Source organism: Heterodontus francisci, chromosome 26 (assembly GCF_036365525.1).
Source record: "Heterodontus francisci isolate sHetFra1 chromosome 26, sHetFra1.hap1, whole genome shotgun sequence".
Classification (NCBI taxonomy): Eukaryota; Metazoa; Chordata; class Chondrichthyes; order Heterodontiformes; family Heterodontidae; genus Heterodontus; species Heterodontus francisci.
The window spans coordinates 19,272,989-19,292,305 of NC_090396.1; the positions used below are offsets into that span (position 1 = coordinate 19,272,989).

Genomic DNA, 19,317 nt, shown 5'->3' on the forward strand with positions numbered 1-19,317 from the left:
TGTTGTAGGCGATGGGGTTATTCTGTAAAAGAACAGAAAATTATCTAGCCTGTCTCAAAAAGAAACAAGGAAATTACTGCCTAGCTTATCACCTAGCAAATACTTCTGCAATGACCTGTTCACAATTTGTACACTTCTTTCTGCAGCACCTTTCAATGATTGATGATATGGTGGTACCAGAGTGTGTTTGGCTTCATTATAACTCAGAAATATTTCAAACTCTTCTGATGTTAACTGTGGACCATCATCTGACACAAGTGCCTCTGGTAACTCAAATTGCAAACCAACTTCTCAAAACCTCAATAGTTTTAGCACTTGTAGTACTGGGCATAGATTCAACATTTATCCTCTTGCTATAGTTATCAAACAAAGCAAAGTACTCTTTACCTTCCACTTCAAAGATATCAACATGCACTCGTTCCCACAGTTTTCCTGTGTTTGACCATGGAATGAAAAGAACCTTGGTTGGATCATTTGGTCCTCCTTGCTCAAAGACCACTTTGTGCTGTCTTAGCACTTCCTCAATGTTAGACGTACTCTTAATGATCCCTACTGTAAATAACTCAGCCCAGCTTAACCATATTTTCTTAAGCCAATTCCTTCCCATCAGGAAAACTTTGCTCCCTTCTACTTCTACCAATGGCAAGCAATAGGATGCATCATCATATTCCACCCCAACACTGGAATACTGTCATTGGAATAACAAATCCACCAGTTTTGCATAAAGGAATGTGATTTAAGGATTTCTTGTACTCTCCTTCCGAGATAACAGACACTGCTGCAGCTGTATCAATGATGAAAGTGAGTTGTCTCATTTTTACTGTGGGCACTGGGATTATATCTTCAGCCTTTTTACTCTCCTTTTCCATGTAATACTTTTCTAACTCTCTGACTGAGTAAAACTCTTGATCTTCCTGCTTGATAACATCAACTTCTGTTTCCATATCTATCATATGTGCATTCAAGGACTTCCAGGCTGCTGAATTAGCTTTAGGTCTACCTCGACCTGGTGCCTTGCTGTGATGTGGAGCTTTACTGTTTCCTCTACTCCAGCATGCTGTCTGAATATGACAGACTTTCCCACAGGCGTAGCACTTTGACTGGTAATGGGGGCATTTAGATGGTCAGTGGCTACCATGGCAATGGTAGCATCTAAATTTCTGACGGAGCCTATGACTTGGCTGCCATGGCCTAGTTCCCACTGACATCCGGTGGACCTCCGCTGTCAGCTCAGGAAAAGAACTTCCTTGCAATTTGCAACTATTGCTTCCTGTCATTTCCGTGGCTTTTGTTCATGGGATGTGGGCGTCACTGGCTAGGCCAGCATTTATTGCCTATCCATAAGAGCTGTTGCCTCATTGCAGGCCTCCTTCAGTCAAAAGCTTGGCCTGGATTTTACTCTTCTTTAGACCGCCAATGAACATGTGTCTCAGGTTGACTTCTAAGTTCGTGCCATACCCACAGTGATGTGGGTTTCTTTAATTTGAGAATATAATCTGCAGTAGTCTCACTTAGCAACTGCTTTCTTTCACAGAATGCAACTCTTAGTGCAATTTCATTCTTAATCGTGCCACATTTTTGTAAAAATTATGCGCAGTGCTGACCACCTGAGTTGGGCCGAAACACGATGTGCACCCACACAGTGTAATCTTTCAAATTGCCCCAACTTCCTCAAAATCAACTTTGGGAGTTCCAAAAGTGTATCACAATGTTCTTCAGACTATAATTTCTCAAATGAAATGTCAAAAAGAATTCAATCCCATCCTCATCACCATCTTTCTGTTGTGTATTGAATGGGGGCTCACAGCAAGCAGCCATTATTGAACAAACTTTATTCCCCCGCCCCCCCCCTCCAGAGGGCAGTCTAACAAAGTGCTCAGCTATTACAATATACTACACCCTCCGCCCCACTTTTCCCAGGCTCTGTAAAAGCTGCTCAAAGCTGACCCCATTGTAGAGCAAGGCATTGTGGGAAATCATCGGTGCACAAAACTAATGGATTAAGAAAATCGGTGGTATCGACAATGCCCTGAGACTGCACCAGGAAAAGAGGAGAAAAAAACTTGCATTTCTATAAGGACCTTCACAACCTCAGTCCCAAACTGCTTTACAGCCAATAGGATGTAGTCACTGTTGTAATGTAGAAAATGTGACAGCCAGTTTGCACATAGCAAGGTCCAACAAACAGCAATGAAGTAAATCACCTGTTAATCTGTTTTAGGATTTGGTTGAGGTCAGGACCCAGGATAACTCCCCCTGCTCATCTTTGAATGGTGGCTGTGGGATCTTTTACATCCACCTGAGAGGGCAGACGGAGCCTCAGTTTACCATCTCATCTGAAAGATGGCACCTCCAACACTACCTCCTGCTCCACCCAAGTGTCATTCTATATTATGCGCTAAAGTCTCTGGAGTGGACTTGAACCTATGACCTCCTAACTCTATGCTATGGTTGACATTCGGGGCAGGAATGTTAGGTCCCAATGGGGACAGGAACGGTGGTGGGCGGGCGCTAAAAATAGAGGCTTGGCCAACGTTCTGGTTTCCCGTTGCCATTCCTGCCCCGGTGGTCTTCCTGAGGATGGGAGTAGGCGGGACCCAGAAACCTGCCCGAATCGGGAATGAGGCCATTTAATATACTTAATGAGCTTATTGTCAGCTCCTTAGGGGAAGTTTGGGATTTTGATGGGGGGGGCGCACAGGTTTCAAGCTGGATCAGGGACATGGAGACGGCAACACAGAGGGGAGCCAGTCATGGCTGCACCAACTTAGTTGAGAGGGGCACTGAGCCATTGGCACACAGGTTCCATCGGGTGTGAAGAGGTTGTGGGCAGTGTGGTCTGTTTGCGCTCAGGCTGTGCGGAGAGTCATCACCCCCCCTGGCATCGCAGGGGCATAAGAGGAGTGGGGTGATTAGGGTTGCGGTCATTATTGGGAGTGCATTTGAGCACAAGGAAGGCGCTTGACTCTCAGATCTTGGGTCTAGTGGCAATGAAGATTAACATCAACATGAGGAGGGCAAAGGAGAGGGACAAGGGACAGGGACGTAACGGAGGCCTCAGCATAGGATCTACCGCCGATGACTGAGCTACCTAGACGTGTCGGGGAACCAATGCCGCAGGAGACTGCGACCATCCAGGCAGATGGTGACAGAGATTTGTGCCCTTGTGGCAGAAGACGTCACATCTCACAGCACTGTTTGCCGTGCCCTGCCAGTAGCTGTCAATATCACTTGTGGCCTTGAACTTATCTGTATCTGAGTCCATCCAAGGATCAGCTGCAGACCTTGGTGGTGTCTCGCAAATGGCCGTAAACCATTGCATTTCACAATTCACTGATGCCCTGTTTGTGAGAGCTGGACAGTGCATCCAGTTTCAGACAGATGGGGCCTCGTAGGCACAAAGGGCAATGGGGTTTGCCCTCAATCGTTGGATTCCCCCAGATGCAGGGCATCATCAATTTGCACTCATGTGGCCATCGAGGCACCCAGTGACCAGCCGGTGAGATTCGTCAACAGGAAGGGCTTCCACTCCCTCAATGTTCAGCTGTTCTGCGACCACAACAAGAGCTCCCTGCATGTGTGCACTTGTTTTCCTGGCAGCTGCTATTACTGCTTCATCCTCCAGAAATCCAGTGTGCCGCAGCTCTTCATTCCAAACTCTGTGGATGGATTCTAGGGGACAAGGAAGAGGTGGCTACTCACTCCTTTACAAGTTCCCGAGACAGAGCCACAGAGGTGCTGCATCCGAAGCCATCTGCTCACAAGGACCATCATTGAGCAGGCCATCAGGCTTCTGAAGATGTGGTTCTGGAGCCCAAATTGGTCAGGTGGCGCCCTGCAGTATACTCCTGCAAGGGTTTTGTCCGTTGTGGTGGTCATAGAAATCTACAGCATGGATGGAGCCCATTCGGCTCATGGTGTTCATTCTGACCAACAAGTACCCATCCACCTAATCCCACTTTCCAGCTCTTGATCGTGGCCTTGTAGGTTACGGCACTTCAAGTGCAGGTCTAAGTTTTAAATGTTATAAGGTTTCTGCCTCTATCGTCCTTTCAGGCAGTGAGTTCCAGATCTCCACCACCCTCTGGGCTAAAATATTTCCCCCTGAATCCCTCTAAACTTCCTACCTCTTAGCCTACATCTGCGCCCCCTGGTTATGAAATAAAAACAGAAAGTGCTGGAAATACTCAGCAGGTCTGGCAGCATCTGTGGCGAGAGAAACAGAGTTAACATTGCAGGTCGTGACCTTTCCAACCTTAACCAAGGGGAATAGGGCCTTCCTATCCACTCTATCTAGACCCCTCATAATTTTATACACTTCTCCCCTCCAGCTCCTCTGTTCCAAAGAAAACAACCCTAGCCTATCCAATCTTCCCTTATAACTAGAATTCTTGAGTCCAGGCAATATCCTTGTAAATCTCCACTGTATCCTCTCTGGTGCATCACACTTTGCCGATAGTGCAGTGACCAGAACTGCATTCAGTATTCCAGCTGTGGCCTAACTCGTGCTTTATATAGTTCCAGCATAACCTCATAGCTCTTAAATTCTGTGCCTCGCTAATAAAGGCAAGTATCCCGTATGCCTTCTTGACTGTCTTATTTACCTTTCCATTGCCCACTGGAGGACCGTGTTATGGAGAGCGCAGCAGACCCACATGACAGACTGGTCACAAAAGTAAAAGCTCATGGGATCAAAGGCAAAGTGGCAAGTTGGATCCAAAATTGGCTCAGAGGCAAGAAGCAAAGGGTAATGCTCAATGGATTTTGTTTTATGACTGGAAGGCTGTTTCCAGTGGGGTTCTGTAGGGCTTAGTACAGAGCTTCTGGGATCTGCACTCCTTGGTCCCTCTGTTCCTTTTCACTTCTCAGCCTCCTACTATTTATTGTGTATTCCCTTGCCTTGTTAGCCTTCCCCAAATGCATCACCTCACACTTCTCTGGAGTGAACTCCATTTACCACTGTTCTGCCCACCTGACTAGTCTATCTTCCTGCAGTCTACGGTTTTCTTCCTCACTATCAACCACATGGCTAATTTTTGTATCTTTTGCAAACTTCTTAATCATACCCACTACATTCCAGTCCAAATCATTGATACATGCCACAAAAAGCAAGAGACCGAGTACTGAGCCCGACAGAACCCCACTTGAAAAGGATGAAGCGCTAGATTGACACCGGTCATTGGACGAGGAGGAACAGGAAACGACAGAACTGAGAGGTGCCCAGGGAGTTAGCCGAGCCCGGTGCAGAACTCCAGGGTCTTCAGGATGCCATTGTCAGGGATCACGTGATCCAGGCACATTTCAACTGAGCCTTTTTAACCCAGGGAGTGACATGGTCTGGAACTCACTTTCACCTGCCTGTGAGAACACTTACATTGAAGACGCAGCCTTGAATGAATCCACTCTTACCGCCACTGAAGGAAGCACATCTGTCCAGAGGTCCCAAGATCTACAAAGACCTTTGCTTCCCTTCAGCATTGCTTCCCTCTTTGAGTTTTGCCATTAAAGAATGGAAGCTCAAATGTCTGGAGTCATGAACAAGTTGTAAATATGGACCCAAGAAGTGAAAAAGTGCACATTTACAGGTAAGGCAAACCACAGTGACCCACTCAGTGCTGTGTCTGACATGGCCTCCGCATTTGACCTCTGCTTTGTGTTGTTCCCCCTGTGACCTCAGATAATGTGGATGCAGCCTGTTGGCTCGCGGCTGAGATGCACGTGCCGGTTGCCCTCATCGTTGAGGTGCCAGTGAGGGCACCTCCAGAGGCTGCTGCACCAGCATCAATGCAGGGGCAGCTTCCATCACTGGACCCTGCTGCACAGATGGTCCCTCAGTCAGAGGGGCTAAGGAGGCCAATGATGATGATGGCACCCGGTGAGGGTTGGCAAGCTCATCCTCATCGATAACTGCCTCTGTCCTAGGCTGGCTCTCCGGATAGCTGGAGTGGAGCACCAGTTGGAGCATAACTGGCATCCCCTCCATACATCTCTTTGTCGTCAGCACCACTGAGTTCACACTACAGAGCGTGGTATGCATTCTGTGAACGTCAGTGCTCAGTTCCTGTGTGCACTCAGAGTGCTGTTGTATGTGGCCCTCCATGAGATTGGCCACTCAATGGAGGAGTTCGTGCGTTCAAAGCCCTGAGCCATGGTGGTGCACATGAGCTGAATGGGCTCCTCCATTCTCAGCCCATGACCCCGCATTGTCTCAGGAAACTCTGACACGTGGGAGCATATCTGCTGCTGGTCTAAGTTGATCCTCCTTTCTTGTGACTCCTGAGGCCCTGCATCTGTGCCCAGCTGATAAGAGCTGTGGCCGTCCTCCATCTTCCGAGGGGAACAGCCCACAGCTGCCTCTGCCTCTCTCACCTCTTGCTGCTCACTGGTGATGTGCTCATCACCCAGTGCCATCCTATCTAATTGTATGCAAGGACCCACCAATGTGAGTGTGAGCTTGTGGAAGGTGCACCTGAAAGATGTCACAGTACTGTTTCTGTTTCCTGCGATTGCCCCAGTGCCGTTACAGGAATCTGTTGTTTCCCTCTCCATGTTGGAACCTGTGGGAGACACAAGAAGAGAACATGAGAACTAGCCTTGGAGAGCAGAAGCTCAGCAGTGCTGAGGCTTCCCAAAGCAGCTGAGTCTTTGGCATGCTGTTGGATGGGGAGGAATGCACTCCACTCCATTCATCTACAAATTGCAATATCTTCTCACCCTCTCCACCAGGAATGCCTATCTCTCCTTCCCTGACTTGCTCCTGTGGGTCCACCCTTGCGATCTCCATGGTAGTCACTATGTGGACACGTGACACCCCCTTTCTGTCGGAGCCCTTTCTCTGGTATTGTGAGCCCCTTTCTCCCGCAAGAGCAAAAGGCAGAGAGAGAGATAAGGCACTGCTGGCCTCTGTGACCAATGCCATCGGCTCATTGACATAGGCAGCTGCATGTATCAGTGCAGGCAGGTCCTCAAAAACACTATAGCTCTGAGCCTTGCTGAGGGGTCGGTAAGTTCCCTGTGCACATGCGCCTTCAGGCTTCTCAGATGGAGTGGCTGCTGGAGGTTGAATACCCAAAGGCCTGTCATCAGGGTCTGGATTTGAACTTACCTTGCAAAAACAGTCATTGAAACTTTTCTGGCACTGGACCCAGTTCCTCCGGACCACACTTTGGCTGCTCATGGTCTCAGCAATCTGCAGCTGTGCCAACTTTGTTTGGGAGGGTGGCCTTTTCCTTCCACCCTCTGGAAAGAGGACCTCCCTCCTTTCCGTCACTGCCTTCAGGGGGACGTGCAGGTTGGCATCGGAGAAGCGAGGGGTACCTCCGCCCCGGGTGCCAGTCCTCTGCTTCTCTTCCTGAAGCCCTGGTGTATCCATTCTTTCAGTGAAATGGCAGCCACAGTAATGGCTGCTGTGTTGTGTTTAAATAGGGCCTGCACTTGCAAAGTCCCGCCTCCATTCCCACCCCACGGCCTCTAATTGGCTGCCCAAACTACCCTCCAGCCAACCAGCAGCTGGCTCCGCAAACATTGCGGACCGTGACTGCTTTCCTCCATCCCGGAGTAGGGTCGGGACCCTGTTTGGGGTCAGTTTCCCAAACCCAGAAGGAAAATCCTGCCCTTAGAATGAAGTCAACCCTAAGGAGTGCATGAACTAGCACAAGAGTGCAATGACAAGGTTGGCTTTGAGAAAAACGTCAGATTGGGTATATTTTCCAAAAGTTAAGAAGAAATTTGTCAGCATGTTACTGTCTGGAATAGCTGACAGTAACTTGATCATCAGACTGTAAAAGATACAGTCTGCTTGTGCATAGATTGGAATGTATATAGCGTGCATTGAGCATGGCCCTGCAGAGCGAGATTGTGAGAGAATAATCAGCAGCTCTTGTCAGTGAGACTAACATGCCAAGCTAAAGCTAAACATGAAGCATTCCCAGTGGCTCAGTCATTACATTTGCTGCTCACAGTGGTACAGGGCCACAGTTAATGAAATGACTGAAGACCCACAAATGTGCTGCTTCTCTGTCGCACCTAAGGATATTTTACTGCATTATTGATGTTGTATAAGTTCCAGTAGGTTCTGTTGTAAACTAGTAACAGGTTACCATAGTAATGAATATGGTGTTAAACTAAGTGCTGTTCAAGTGGATAATAATGATCCTATGCCAATTATTAAGAAGGGAAGGGAGTTCCCCTGGTTTTCTGACCAATCTTCATCCATTAACCAATATGCCGATTACCTATTAATTGGTCATTAATATCATTTCTTGTTTGCAGGATCTTGCTGTATGGAGATGGGCTACTGCATTTGCTAGCAAAACAATGATTGAGCTTCAAGGTATTGTTTGTAAAGCCCTTTTGACATCCTAGAAATCTGATAAGGAGCTATATCAGTGCAAGATCATACTTTATTCTACAGGGTAGATGCATCAAATTCATTATGCCAGTGTCAAATGTTGCAACAACACCTGCAGTTCTGCTCTTGGAGTGTGAAGATGCGACAAAAAAGCCCTCATCATTTTAGACCAGGTTAACTGGCCTAGTCATTCATTTTACTCAGAACATATTAATATAGTTTATTCCCAACTGGGTGGAATCACTACAATAATCATTATCTACCCTTACTTGTCAGTCTTGGCACTCTCACCACAGAGTCCGAGGTTGTGGGTTCAAGTCCCACTCCAGAGACTTGAGCACATAATCTAGGCTGACACTCCAGTGCGGTACTGAGGGAGTGCTGCACTGTCGGAGATGCCATCTTTTGGATGAGGCGTTAACCTGAGGCCCTGTCTGCCCTGATTCAGGTGGATGGAAAAGATCCGATAGCACTGTTAGAAGAGCAGGAGAGTTTCTACCAGTGCCCTGGCTAATGTTTATGTCTTAACCAACACCACCTAAAACACTTGATCTGGTCATTTATTTCATTGCTGTTTGTGTGAGCTTGCTATATGCAAATATGCTGCAGCATATTACAACAGTAATTACACTTCAAAAGTGGAGAAGGTGTAAAAAGGATTTACAAGTATGATACTGGAACTGAGAGGTTATAACCAGCAAGAAATATTGAACAGGCTGGGGCTATTTTCTCTTTTTTTTTTAAAAAGAGAGACATCTGGTGGATGACTGATTAGAGATTTAAAAATTATGAAGGGATTTGATAAGGTAGATGTAGCGAAGATGTTTCCACTTGTGGGGGAGACCAAAACGGGGGGTCATAAATATATAATAGTCACAATAAATCCAGTAGTGATTTCAGGGGAAACTGCTTTACCCAGAGAGTGGTTAGAATGTGGAACTTGTTACCACCAGGAGTAGTTGAAGCAAATAGTATAGATACATTTAAGGAGAAGCTTGATAAAGACACGTGAGAGAAAGGAGTAGAAGAATTTGCAGTTAAGGTGAGATAACGTGAGGTGGGAGGAGGCTGGTCTGGGCCACAAACACTGACATAGACCTGTTGGCCTGTTTCTGTGTGTAAATTCCATGTAATTCTATGTAATCTTGCTCTGTTATTACATCAGTTATAATTCTGTGTAATATATTGTGTGTAAAGTGCTTAGAATCATAAAATCATAGAATGGTTACAGTACAAAAGGAGGCCATTCAGCCTGTTGTGTTCATGCCGGCTTTCTGCAAGAGCAGCTCAGTTGGTCCCACTCTCTCACCCGTAGCCCTGCAACTTTATTCCCTTCATCTGCTTATCCAATTCCCTTTAGAAATCCACAATTGAATCTGCCTCCACCACACTCTCAGGCAGTACATTCCAGATCCTAACCACTCACTGTGTTTAAAAAAAAAAAGTTTTCTCATGTTCTTTTGCCCATCACCTTAAGTCAGTGTCCCCTGGTTCTTGACCCATCTGCCAAAGGGAACCATTTCTCTCTATCTACACTGTCTAGACCTCTCATGATTTTGAACACCACTATCGGATCTCCTGTCAACCTTCTCTAAGGAGAACAATTCTATCTTCTCCAATCTATCCTCATAACTGAAGTTCCTCATCTCTGGAATCATATTTGTAAATCTTTTCTGCCACTTCCCTAAAGCCTTCACATCCTTTGTAAAGTGCAGTGCCGACAATTGGACACATTAGTCCAGTCGAGGCCGAACCAGTGTTTTACAAAGGTTCATCCTAACTTCCTTGCTTTTGTACTCTATATGTCTCTATTTATAGAGCCCAGGATCTAGTCTGCCTTATAAACCACTCTCTCAACCTGCCCTGACACCTTCAATGATTTGTGCACTTATCCTACAGGCTACTCTGATCCTGCATCCCCTTTAAAATTTTACCTTTTAGTTTATGTTGTCTTTCCTTGTTCTTCCTACCAAGATGTATCACTTCACATTTCTCTGCATTAAATTTCATCAGCCACATGTTCGGCAATTCCATTAGCCTGTCTATGTCCTCTTCACAGTTCACAATACTTCCAAGTTTTCTGTCATCTGAAAGTGTTGAAATTGTACTTTGAGATGTCCTGAGGTCATCAATGCAAGTTCTTTCTCTTGATCTTTCTCTTAGTTCCCTCAGGAGATTCATCCTCTGAATAAGAGCCAGCAGGACATTGTGTTGCCTGCCTCAGACCTGGCAATAGAGCACAAGCTGGGAGGAGTGAAAAGGGCCTTGGAGGAGATTGCCATACTTATCTGCAAGAACCTACAGGGCTTCTTCAGACAAGTGCCGCAGGCACTGGATATTCCAGGTGAGAGACGCATTTTTTCTTTGGATTTCTACCCGCCCTCCCCAATATCTCCCCACTTCACACAGCCTTTGTCAGTTTCAAAAGATAGAGGTAGGAATTTTCTCTCAGGTTCTGGAGCTCCAACGGATAAATGTTCAGAGGGTTAATTAAACACAGTCTGTCAGTTGTAACAGGTCAACTGAGACAACTAGCAAAAACCACGCCAACAACTTCAAAAAAACAAACCCCAACACAGTAACTTGCATTTATATAGTGCCTTTAATGTAGGAAAATGTCCCAAAGCGCTTCACAGGAGGGTTATCAGATACAAAATTGATACCAAGCCACAGGTGGAGATATTAGGAGGGGGTGAATGAAAGCTTGGTTCAAGAGATAGGTTGTCAGGTAGATCTTCAAGGAGGAGAGAGAGAGGCAGAGGTGTTTAGGGAGGGACTTCTAGAATTTCGGTTTGAGACAGCTGAAGGTATAGCTGACAATAGGCCGAAGGAAGTAGGGATACGCAGGCGGCCAGAGTTAGAGGAATGCAGAGGTCTCAAAGGGTTGTAGGGCTGGCGGAGGTTGCGGAGATGGAGATGGGTAAGACATTGGAGGTATTTGAACACAAGGATGAGAATGTTAAAATTGACAGACTTCAAAAAGCTCAGAGTGCTAGAACAGCTGAGTATATGTGTGGAAACACATCATTAAGAGGACTTTGGAGCCGACTGTAGAAATACACGACTTCAGTTGAAATGAAAATGCTGAAAATGTGCAGCTCATGGGTTAATGTTCCGAAAGTGAATTTTGATGCTTTGGGTGTGTGCCCGACACAGAATGATACAAACAGACCTGTGTATTCCCAGAATTTTCTGTTTTATATTTGTTGATAGGTAAATTGGCCATTATAAATTGTCACTAGTATAGGTAGGTGGTAGGGAAATATAGGGACAGGTGGGGATGTTTGGTAGGAATATGGGATTAGTGTAGGATTAGTATAAATGGGTGGTTGATGTTCGGCACAGACTCGGTGGGCCGAAGGGCCTGTTTCAGTGCTGTATCTCTAATCTCTAATCTGATTTCCAGGGTTTGCAGTTATTCCTCCACTCATATAGGAGGAAATAAAAGCACCGAAGAACATGACAGACAGGAGAGAGAGCACGAATGTTGAAGGGACTATATTAGCAGTGTCTTATGAGGTGGGCCTGGGGTCATGCACACCAGAAAATGATGAATTTTTATATTGAAAATAAAACATTCAGGTTAATTTTAATAACTTTTATACTTCAAAATTAATAGTTCTTTTTGATTTTCAGCAGAGCTGTCACACCATCACTTCTCCAAAATACCCAGAACTCCTGCCCAATTCTATATCCAATCCTTTCACACACACACTGTACCCCATCCAACTCCCCACACACACTGTACCCCATCCAACTCCCCACACACACTGTACCCCATCCAACTGACCAGGCACACTGTATCCAATCCAATTCCCCAGGCACACTGTACCCCATCCAACTCCCCACACACACTGTACCCCATCCAACTACCCACACAGACTGTATCCCATCCAACTGACCAGGCACACTGTACCCCATCCAACTACCCACACACACTGTACCCCATCCAACTACCCACACACACTGTACCCCATCCAACCACCCACACAGACTGTACCCCATCCAACTACCCACACACACTGTACCCCATCCAACTCCCCACACACACTGTACCCCATCCAACTGACCAGGCACACTGTATCCAATCCAATTCCCCAGGCACACTGTACCCCATCCAACTACCCACACAGACTGTATCCCATCCAACTGACCAGGCACACTGTACCCCATCCAACTACCCACACACACTGTACCCCATCCAACTCCCCACACACACTGTACCCCATCCAACTGACCAGGCACACTGTACCCCATCCAACTCCCCACACACACTGTACCCCATCCAACTACCCACACAGACTGTATCCCATCCAACTGACCAGGCACACTGTACCCCATCCAACTACCCACACACACTGTACCCCATCCAACTCCCCACACAGACTGTATCCCATCCAACCACCCACACAGACTGTACCCCATCCAACTACCCACACACACTGTACCCCATCCAACTCCCCACACACACTGTACCCCATCCAACTGACCAGGCACACTGTATCCAATCCAATTCCCCAGGCACACTGTACCCCATCCAACTCCCCACACACACTGTACCCCATCCAACTACCCACACAGACTGTATCCCATCCAACTGACCAGGCACACTGTACCCCATCCAACTACCCACACACACTGTACCCCATCCAACTCTCCGCACATACTGTACCCCATCCAACTCCCCACACACACTGTACCCCATCCAATGCCCCACACACACTGTACCCCATCCAACTCCCCACACACACTGTACCCCATCCAACTCCCCACACACACTGTACCCATTCAACTCCCCACACACACTGTACCCCATCCAACTCACCGCATACACTGTACCCCATCCAACTCCCCGCATACACTGTACCCCATCCAATGCCCCACACACACCGTACTCCATCCAACTCCCCACACACACTGTACCCATTCAACTCCACACACACATTGTACCCCATCCAACTCTCCACACACACTGTACCCCATCCAACTCCCCACACACACTGTACCCATTCAACTCCACACACACATTGTACCCCATCCAACTCTCCACACACACTGTACCCCATCCAACTCCCCACATACACTGTACCCCATCCAACGCCCCACACACACTGTACCCATTCAACTCCCCACACACACTGTACCCCATCCAACTCACCGCATACACTGTACCCCATCCAACTCCCCGCATACACTGTACCCCATCCAATGCCCCACACACACCGTACCCCATCCAACTCCCCACATACACTGTACCCCATCCAACTCCCCACACACACTGTACCCATTCAACTCCACACACTCATTGTACCCCATCCAACTCCCCACACACACTGTACCCTATCCAACTCCCCACACACACTGTACCCCATCCAACTCGCCGCAACACTGTACCCCATTCAACTCCCCACACACATTGTACCCCATCCAACTCCCCACCCTTTCACACACAGACCCTCTCTGATGTGAGGCGCACTCTTACCCACTTCTGCTATATCCAAAAGCACTGTTCTGACTTCTGGTCTCTTGCATTTCCATTTTCTCCCTTCGCTCACCCTTCAACACCACGTCTGCCTGATTGCTGTTGCCTAAACTGATACAAGAAGCTGCATACTGTAGCTTGGAATTCCCAACTGGTGTATGCTAAGACAAGAGCCAGTTTCGTTAAGAATAGAAACATGACAGAGGAGAAAGGGGTCTGGTCCCTACAAGTGCTGACACAGAGCCAGGCCCCCAAAATGCTGACCGTCAGCCTGGTGGGTCACATGTAGTGTTCTATTCTAGTAAGACCTGACGTATGATGAGTCTACTCCAGCAAACATCTACTATCACAGACTTACTAAAACAAGGCTACTGCAGCAGGCAAGACTTATATCAGCAAACTAATGGTACAGCAAGCCTATTAAAGTAGAGGTTACTGCAGCAAGATCTAGTACACCAAGACCTAATACAGCATGCCTCCGAAAAGAAAATCTATCCTATAATAAGGCTTGCATCAGCAAACTGATGGTCCAGCAGGCCACTTTAAAGGAAGGGTTGCTACAGCAAGGCCTACTATAGGAGACCTGTGCTACAGAGAGGCTTGTCGTACAGCAAGACCAACTACAGCAGACCATTTGGGCAGCATCTCTGTGGAGTGGAGGTTGCTGGTGAATCCCTTGTTCTTAATCAAGATCAGAAGTAGCTGATTTTAAATTTCAGGCATAATGGTATACATGTGATGAACGTATAATAGATGCATGACTTGGGTGGATAGATACTTGGATTTACTTCACACTGTTACTTTGCATCTTCTGGTTTTCACAGTACATCTGTACAGGGTTTGTTAGTGTATCTGTAAAGTGACCTTTTTTATTGTAACTAATCTCTTTTTGGTTCAGATTCCACTGCGACTGACCGATGTGTTCCTGCGAAACCTCTCGAGCCTCGGCCACTCCCAGCAAGTTTGCATGTCAGGGAGCCGTTCCTACAGAGTGAGTGTAATTATTCTGTTACACACCGATCAAATGCTCCAGTGTGATTATTGTGTTGCATGGTGGCATTAGGAGACAGCTAATGATAAAATTCTAAACTCAGAAAAGCATTAGTCAGTATTAACTGTTACAGATCTGTAAAATGTTCTCACTTATTCAACAGTATGAGAGTTAGTTGCTGTAACTGCATAGAGTTACTTTTTGTTCAGGGTAAGGGTTACTCACTGTAACAGTACAGAATCCCTATTTGGGGTAAGGGTTACTTACTGAGTTACTGTACGGAGTTTCTGTTTATTCAGGGTAAGGATTGGTCACTGTAACTGTACAGAGTTACTGTCTATTCAGGGGAAAGGTTACTGACTATAACTATACAGAGTTACTGTCTGTTCAGGGTGAAGGTTAGTCACTGTGTAACTGTTGTTAGAACCGAGGTGGGAGGAGTGCACTGTCTTATCTAGTCCCATTTCTCCGCAGGTCACAACATATATTTTTAAAATGTTTACCCAGTTACTGATTCGTAGACTCTACTCTTTATCCCAGAATATATACACCAACCAGGTTTCTTTAATAAGCAACATAATTATCAATTTATTATCAAAGAAGACTTATCCAGTAATGTAGCAAAGCATTAACACACAGATTGAAATATGAAAGTTCCCTTTTTAATTCCTCATGCACACACTGGAGAAATTAAACAGAAATTCACTCTGCGGAGCTCTGTTACAAAAACAAACAAAAAATACTTTGGCTAAATACTTGCTAATTCTTGAAGGAAAACAAGTAAATATGGAATGAAGTCAGTTGTCCCTTTTGGTCTGGCATCTGGGTATACAGTGACAGGTCACTGGGATCTTTTCTAAAGCAGTTCTTTTCAGGCGGCGTTGAAAATTAATCTGGCAGGTTTTTCCAACATCTCAGGAGAGGTACAGCACCAGGGATTTTAGCTCTCTCACACTGGATCTTTGCAGGGTTTCTTCAATGAGCCAGAGAAAGAAGTGAGCTGGGTGTTTTTTCCTTGGCTAGTTATCTCCAACTGTCTTCAAAACAGTTCATACCAATTCAACTGAAAAACGATATCCAAACCCCAAACAGCAGTTCAGAACCTCCTGACCACTCATAAATCTTGACATGTCACTTCTCTGTAAACATTTCCCCCAGGTCACCAAGGTTTTTGTTGTTTATTGAGCTTAAAGCATGTGATTTCCAGTAAAGGTTGTTTTCAAACAACATCTCAAGTGTCCTTTCAATGAACTGTCAACAACAAAACAAAGTCCAGCATTTATAAAATCTTCAGCCTTCCAATGAATCCATCTCCACAATTTAAATGAGTCTTCAGAAAAAATACTGAACAAAAAATATAGAAGCTGTACAGAGTTACAGTTTATTCAGGATAAGGGTTCATCATTGTGTAACTGAACAGTCACTGTTTATTCAGAAGAGTTGAGGATTATTCACTATACAGTTGTCTGTGTTGTTTTAAATGCCTTTCAGCTGTAATTGTATAAATTCTCCATTGCCTGTCTGCTTCTGCAGGTTATCGTCAACTGAGTTTCAATCCCAACACTGTGCACCGATTCCTCACTCTGTCCAAAGACAACCACAGGGTTTCACACAAGGCAACCCAGAGATACCCGACACATGCAGAGCGGTTTGAGAAGGAGTGGCAGGTCTTGTGCTGCGAGAGCTTCGACACAGGCCAGCACTACTGGGAGGTGCAGATCAGCAGCCAGTGGGCCTACCTTGGAGTTGCTTACAAAAAGATAAGCAGGCACGATGACTCGTCCTTGATTGGCAGGAACAATGTCTCCTGGTCCCTGCAGCTCTTCAGCAAGAGCTATTCGGCCTGGCATGCTGGCGAGGAAGTGAAACTGCAGCCGGCAAACTATGGGTGGATTGGGGTGCACCTGGACTGCACCGCGGGGACCCTGGCCTTCTATGGCATCACCGATACCATGACTCTGATCCACGTCTTTCATTCGGTCTTTACCGAGCCACTGTATCCTGCTGTTTGGGTGGGCGAGAATGTCGTTGCAACACTTCGTAGGTTTCAGTGAGGGTAGGAAACTCTTCCTGAGATAGCGGGGGATGGGTTGGAGAAAGAAAGACTAGCACCTTCCATGGCCACGGGATGTCCAAAAGCACTTTACAGCCAAGGAAGTACTTTAGAAATGTAATCACTGCTGCAGTGTAGGAAATGTGGCAGCTGATTTGCGCACAGCAAGCTCCCAAAAACAGCAGTGTGATCATGACCAGGTAATCTGTTCTGTGTGATGTTGATTGAGGGATAAATATTGGCCAGAACACCGAGGATAACTCCCCTGCTATTCTTTGAAATAGTGTCATGAGATCTTTTACATTCACCTGACAAGGTTGATGGAGCCTGGGTTTAAGATCTCATCTGAAAGACGGCACCTCCAACAGTGCAGTGCTCCCTCAGTACTGCACTGGAGCGTCAGCCTTGATTTTTTTTTTCTTCGTGCGCTCAAGTCCTGGAGAAGGTGGGATGTGACTTGTTGCCCTCGATCTATTTACTTGATTATTTTGGTGGGCTGGTGAGCTGGGTGTAGGGGTGTGCATTGGACCTCATGATAAAAGCAAGACCCAACCAACAAGAAGTGAGATAGATTAACAGTTGAACTGTTTTTGGTAGAGGAATAAATAATCTTCAAATTCTAGCACAGGATTTTTTTGTATACCCGCCTGAACAGACCTCAGTTTAAAGCCTAGCCATGATTTGGGATCCTTGATTTTTTTCATGGGAACGTGTTTTAAAACAGTGTGAACTTGCACTAGTTTTAAAAAGTCCACAGGCTGTAGCTGCAGAGACTGATGGGGTTTGAGAGGTGAACTGTAGGGATTTCCATGACAACAGAGAACATTAAGTAATTTATTGGCTCAACCAGCCTGAGTAAACATTCACACCAATTATAGTGCAGATAATTTTACTTGTGTGAACCCAGGATGAGGCGTCTGCTGAAGGATGTATTTCTTTTTGAGAGGGTAGTTGGGTTTGGTTGAGGGGCAAATCTGTGAACAGGGAAGGAGTTGCAGGCACTGCCCTTCCATGTCCTAGAAATGCAGGGAGAGAAAAGAGGCATTTGGGGCAGTCAGTCTGGTTTTAAACAGGATACTGCACGGGTTCAGGCCTTGGAGCCAGAGTTAGAAGCTGCGAAGCAGCAGTTCAGTTTTTACGGTTAGAAGTTGTCTGGTAATTCCAAAAACAAAAAGGACAAGACACGGGCTTATTTTTTTTTTTTGCGGGCAGTGGTGCGATTGAGTGAAGAGAACGAGTTACGTTTACAACTGTTGCTCTGTGTGTTCACATGTTTAATAAAGCAGCCTAACAATTCATATCCCAGACGTATTCTCTGTATGTCAACTGAAAGATTACAGAAATTCACATGCACAAAATATGGTATCCAGTTTTGATCAAAAGGAACGCCCTTGTTTTTACACCCCTGGGTTACGATAAAAAGAAAGACTTGCATTTATATAATGCCTTTCACAACCACCGGACATCTTAAAGTGCTTTACAGCCAGTGAAGTAATTTCTTTAAGTGTGATCACTGTTGCAGTGTAGGAAATGTGGCAGCCAATTTGCACATAGCAAACTCCTACAAACAGCAATGTGGTAATGACCAGATGATCTGTTGTGTGTTGTTGATTCAGGGACAAATATTGGCAGGACGCCAGGTATAACTCCCCTGCTCTTCTCTGAAATAGTGTCATAATCCCCTCTTCTGCTCTGTCAGCATTCCAAAGGGGCTGTTCCCTCCGCAGCACCCTGGTCCACTCCTCCATCATCCCTGACACCTCGTCCCCTTCCCACGGCACCTTCCCATGCAATCACAGAAGGTGTAATACCTGCTCTTCTACCTCCTCTCTTCTCACTATCCAAGGTCCCAAACACTTCTTCGAGGTGAAGCACTATTTACATGTACTTTCAATTTAGTATACTATATTCCCCGCTCACAATGCAGTTGTCGGTACATTAGGGGGACCAAACGCAGTTTGGATGATCACTTTGTAGAACATCTCCATTCAGTCTGAAGCATGACCCTGAGCTCCCAGTTACTTGCCATTTTAATTCACCACCCTGCTCTCACGCCCTTGTCCTCGGCCTGCTGTAGTGTTCCAGTGAAGCTCAATGCAAGCTCAAGGAACAGCACTTCATCTTCCGATTAGGCATTCTACAGCCTTCTGGACTGAACAGTGAGTTCAACAAATTCAGAACATGTTTGCCTTTTTAAAAAGTATATATTTTTTTAACCATGTGCCTGTCTTAAACTTGTTTTTCATGTTTTTGCTTTCATTATTCTGCCAATAACACTCTCTGGATAAATGCTTTGTCTTTTACTACAACTATTACCACTCCCTTTGCCTTTGTTCTGTGACATCTGTCATTTAATCTCTCCTGCCCTCCGCCCTATCACAAACCTTCCCTTTTGTTCTTCTTCCCCCTCCTCCTTTTCACTTGCTTAAAACCTGTTACAT

General features: G+C 46.0%; 1 protein-coding gene across 2 annotated transcripts in view; it reads left to right on the forward strand.

The window, feature by feature from the left end:
- trim65 (tripartite motif containing 65) overlaps positions 1–18,162 on the forward strand; it is a 38,317-nt gene extending 20,155 nt beyond the window's left edge. For both annotated transcript variants that reach the window (XM_068057888.1, XM_068057887.1), the window contains 3 exons: positions 10,514–10,694; positions 14,731–14,823; positions 16,357–18,162. In XM_068057888.1, coding sequence (XP_067913989.1) covers positions 10,514–10,694; positions 14,731–14,823; positions 16,357–16,877 — 795 coding nt within the window. In that variant the 3' untranslated portion in view covers positions 16,878–18,162. The remainder of the gene's footprint in view (positions 1–10,513; positions 10,695–14,730; positions 14,824–16,356) is intronic.
- Positions 18,163–19,317: the final 1,155 nt, after the last annotated feature.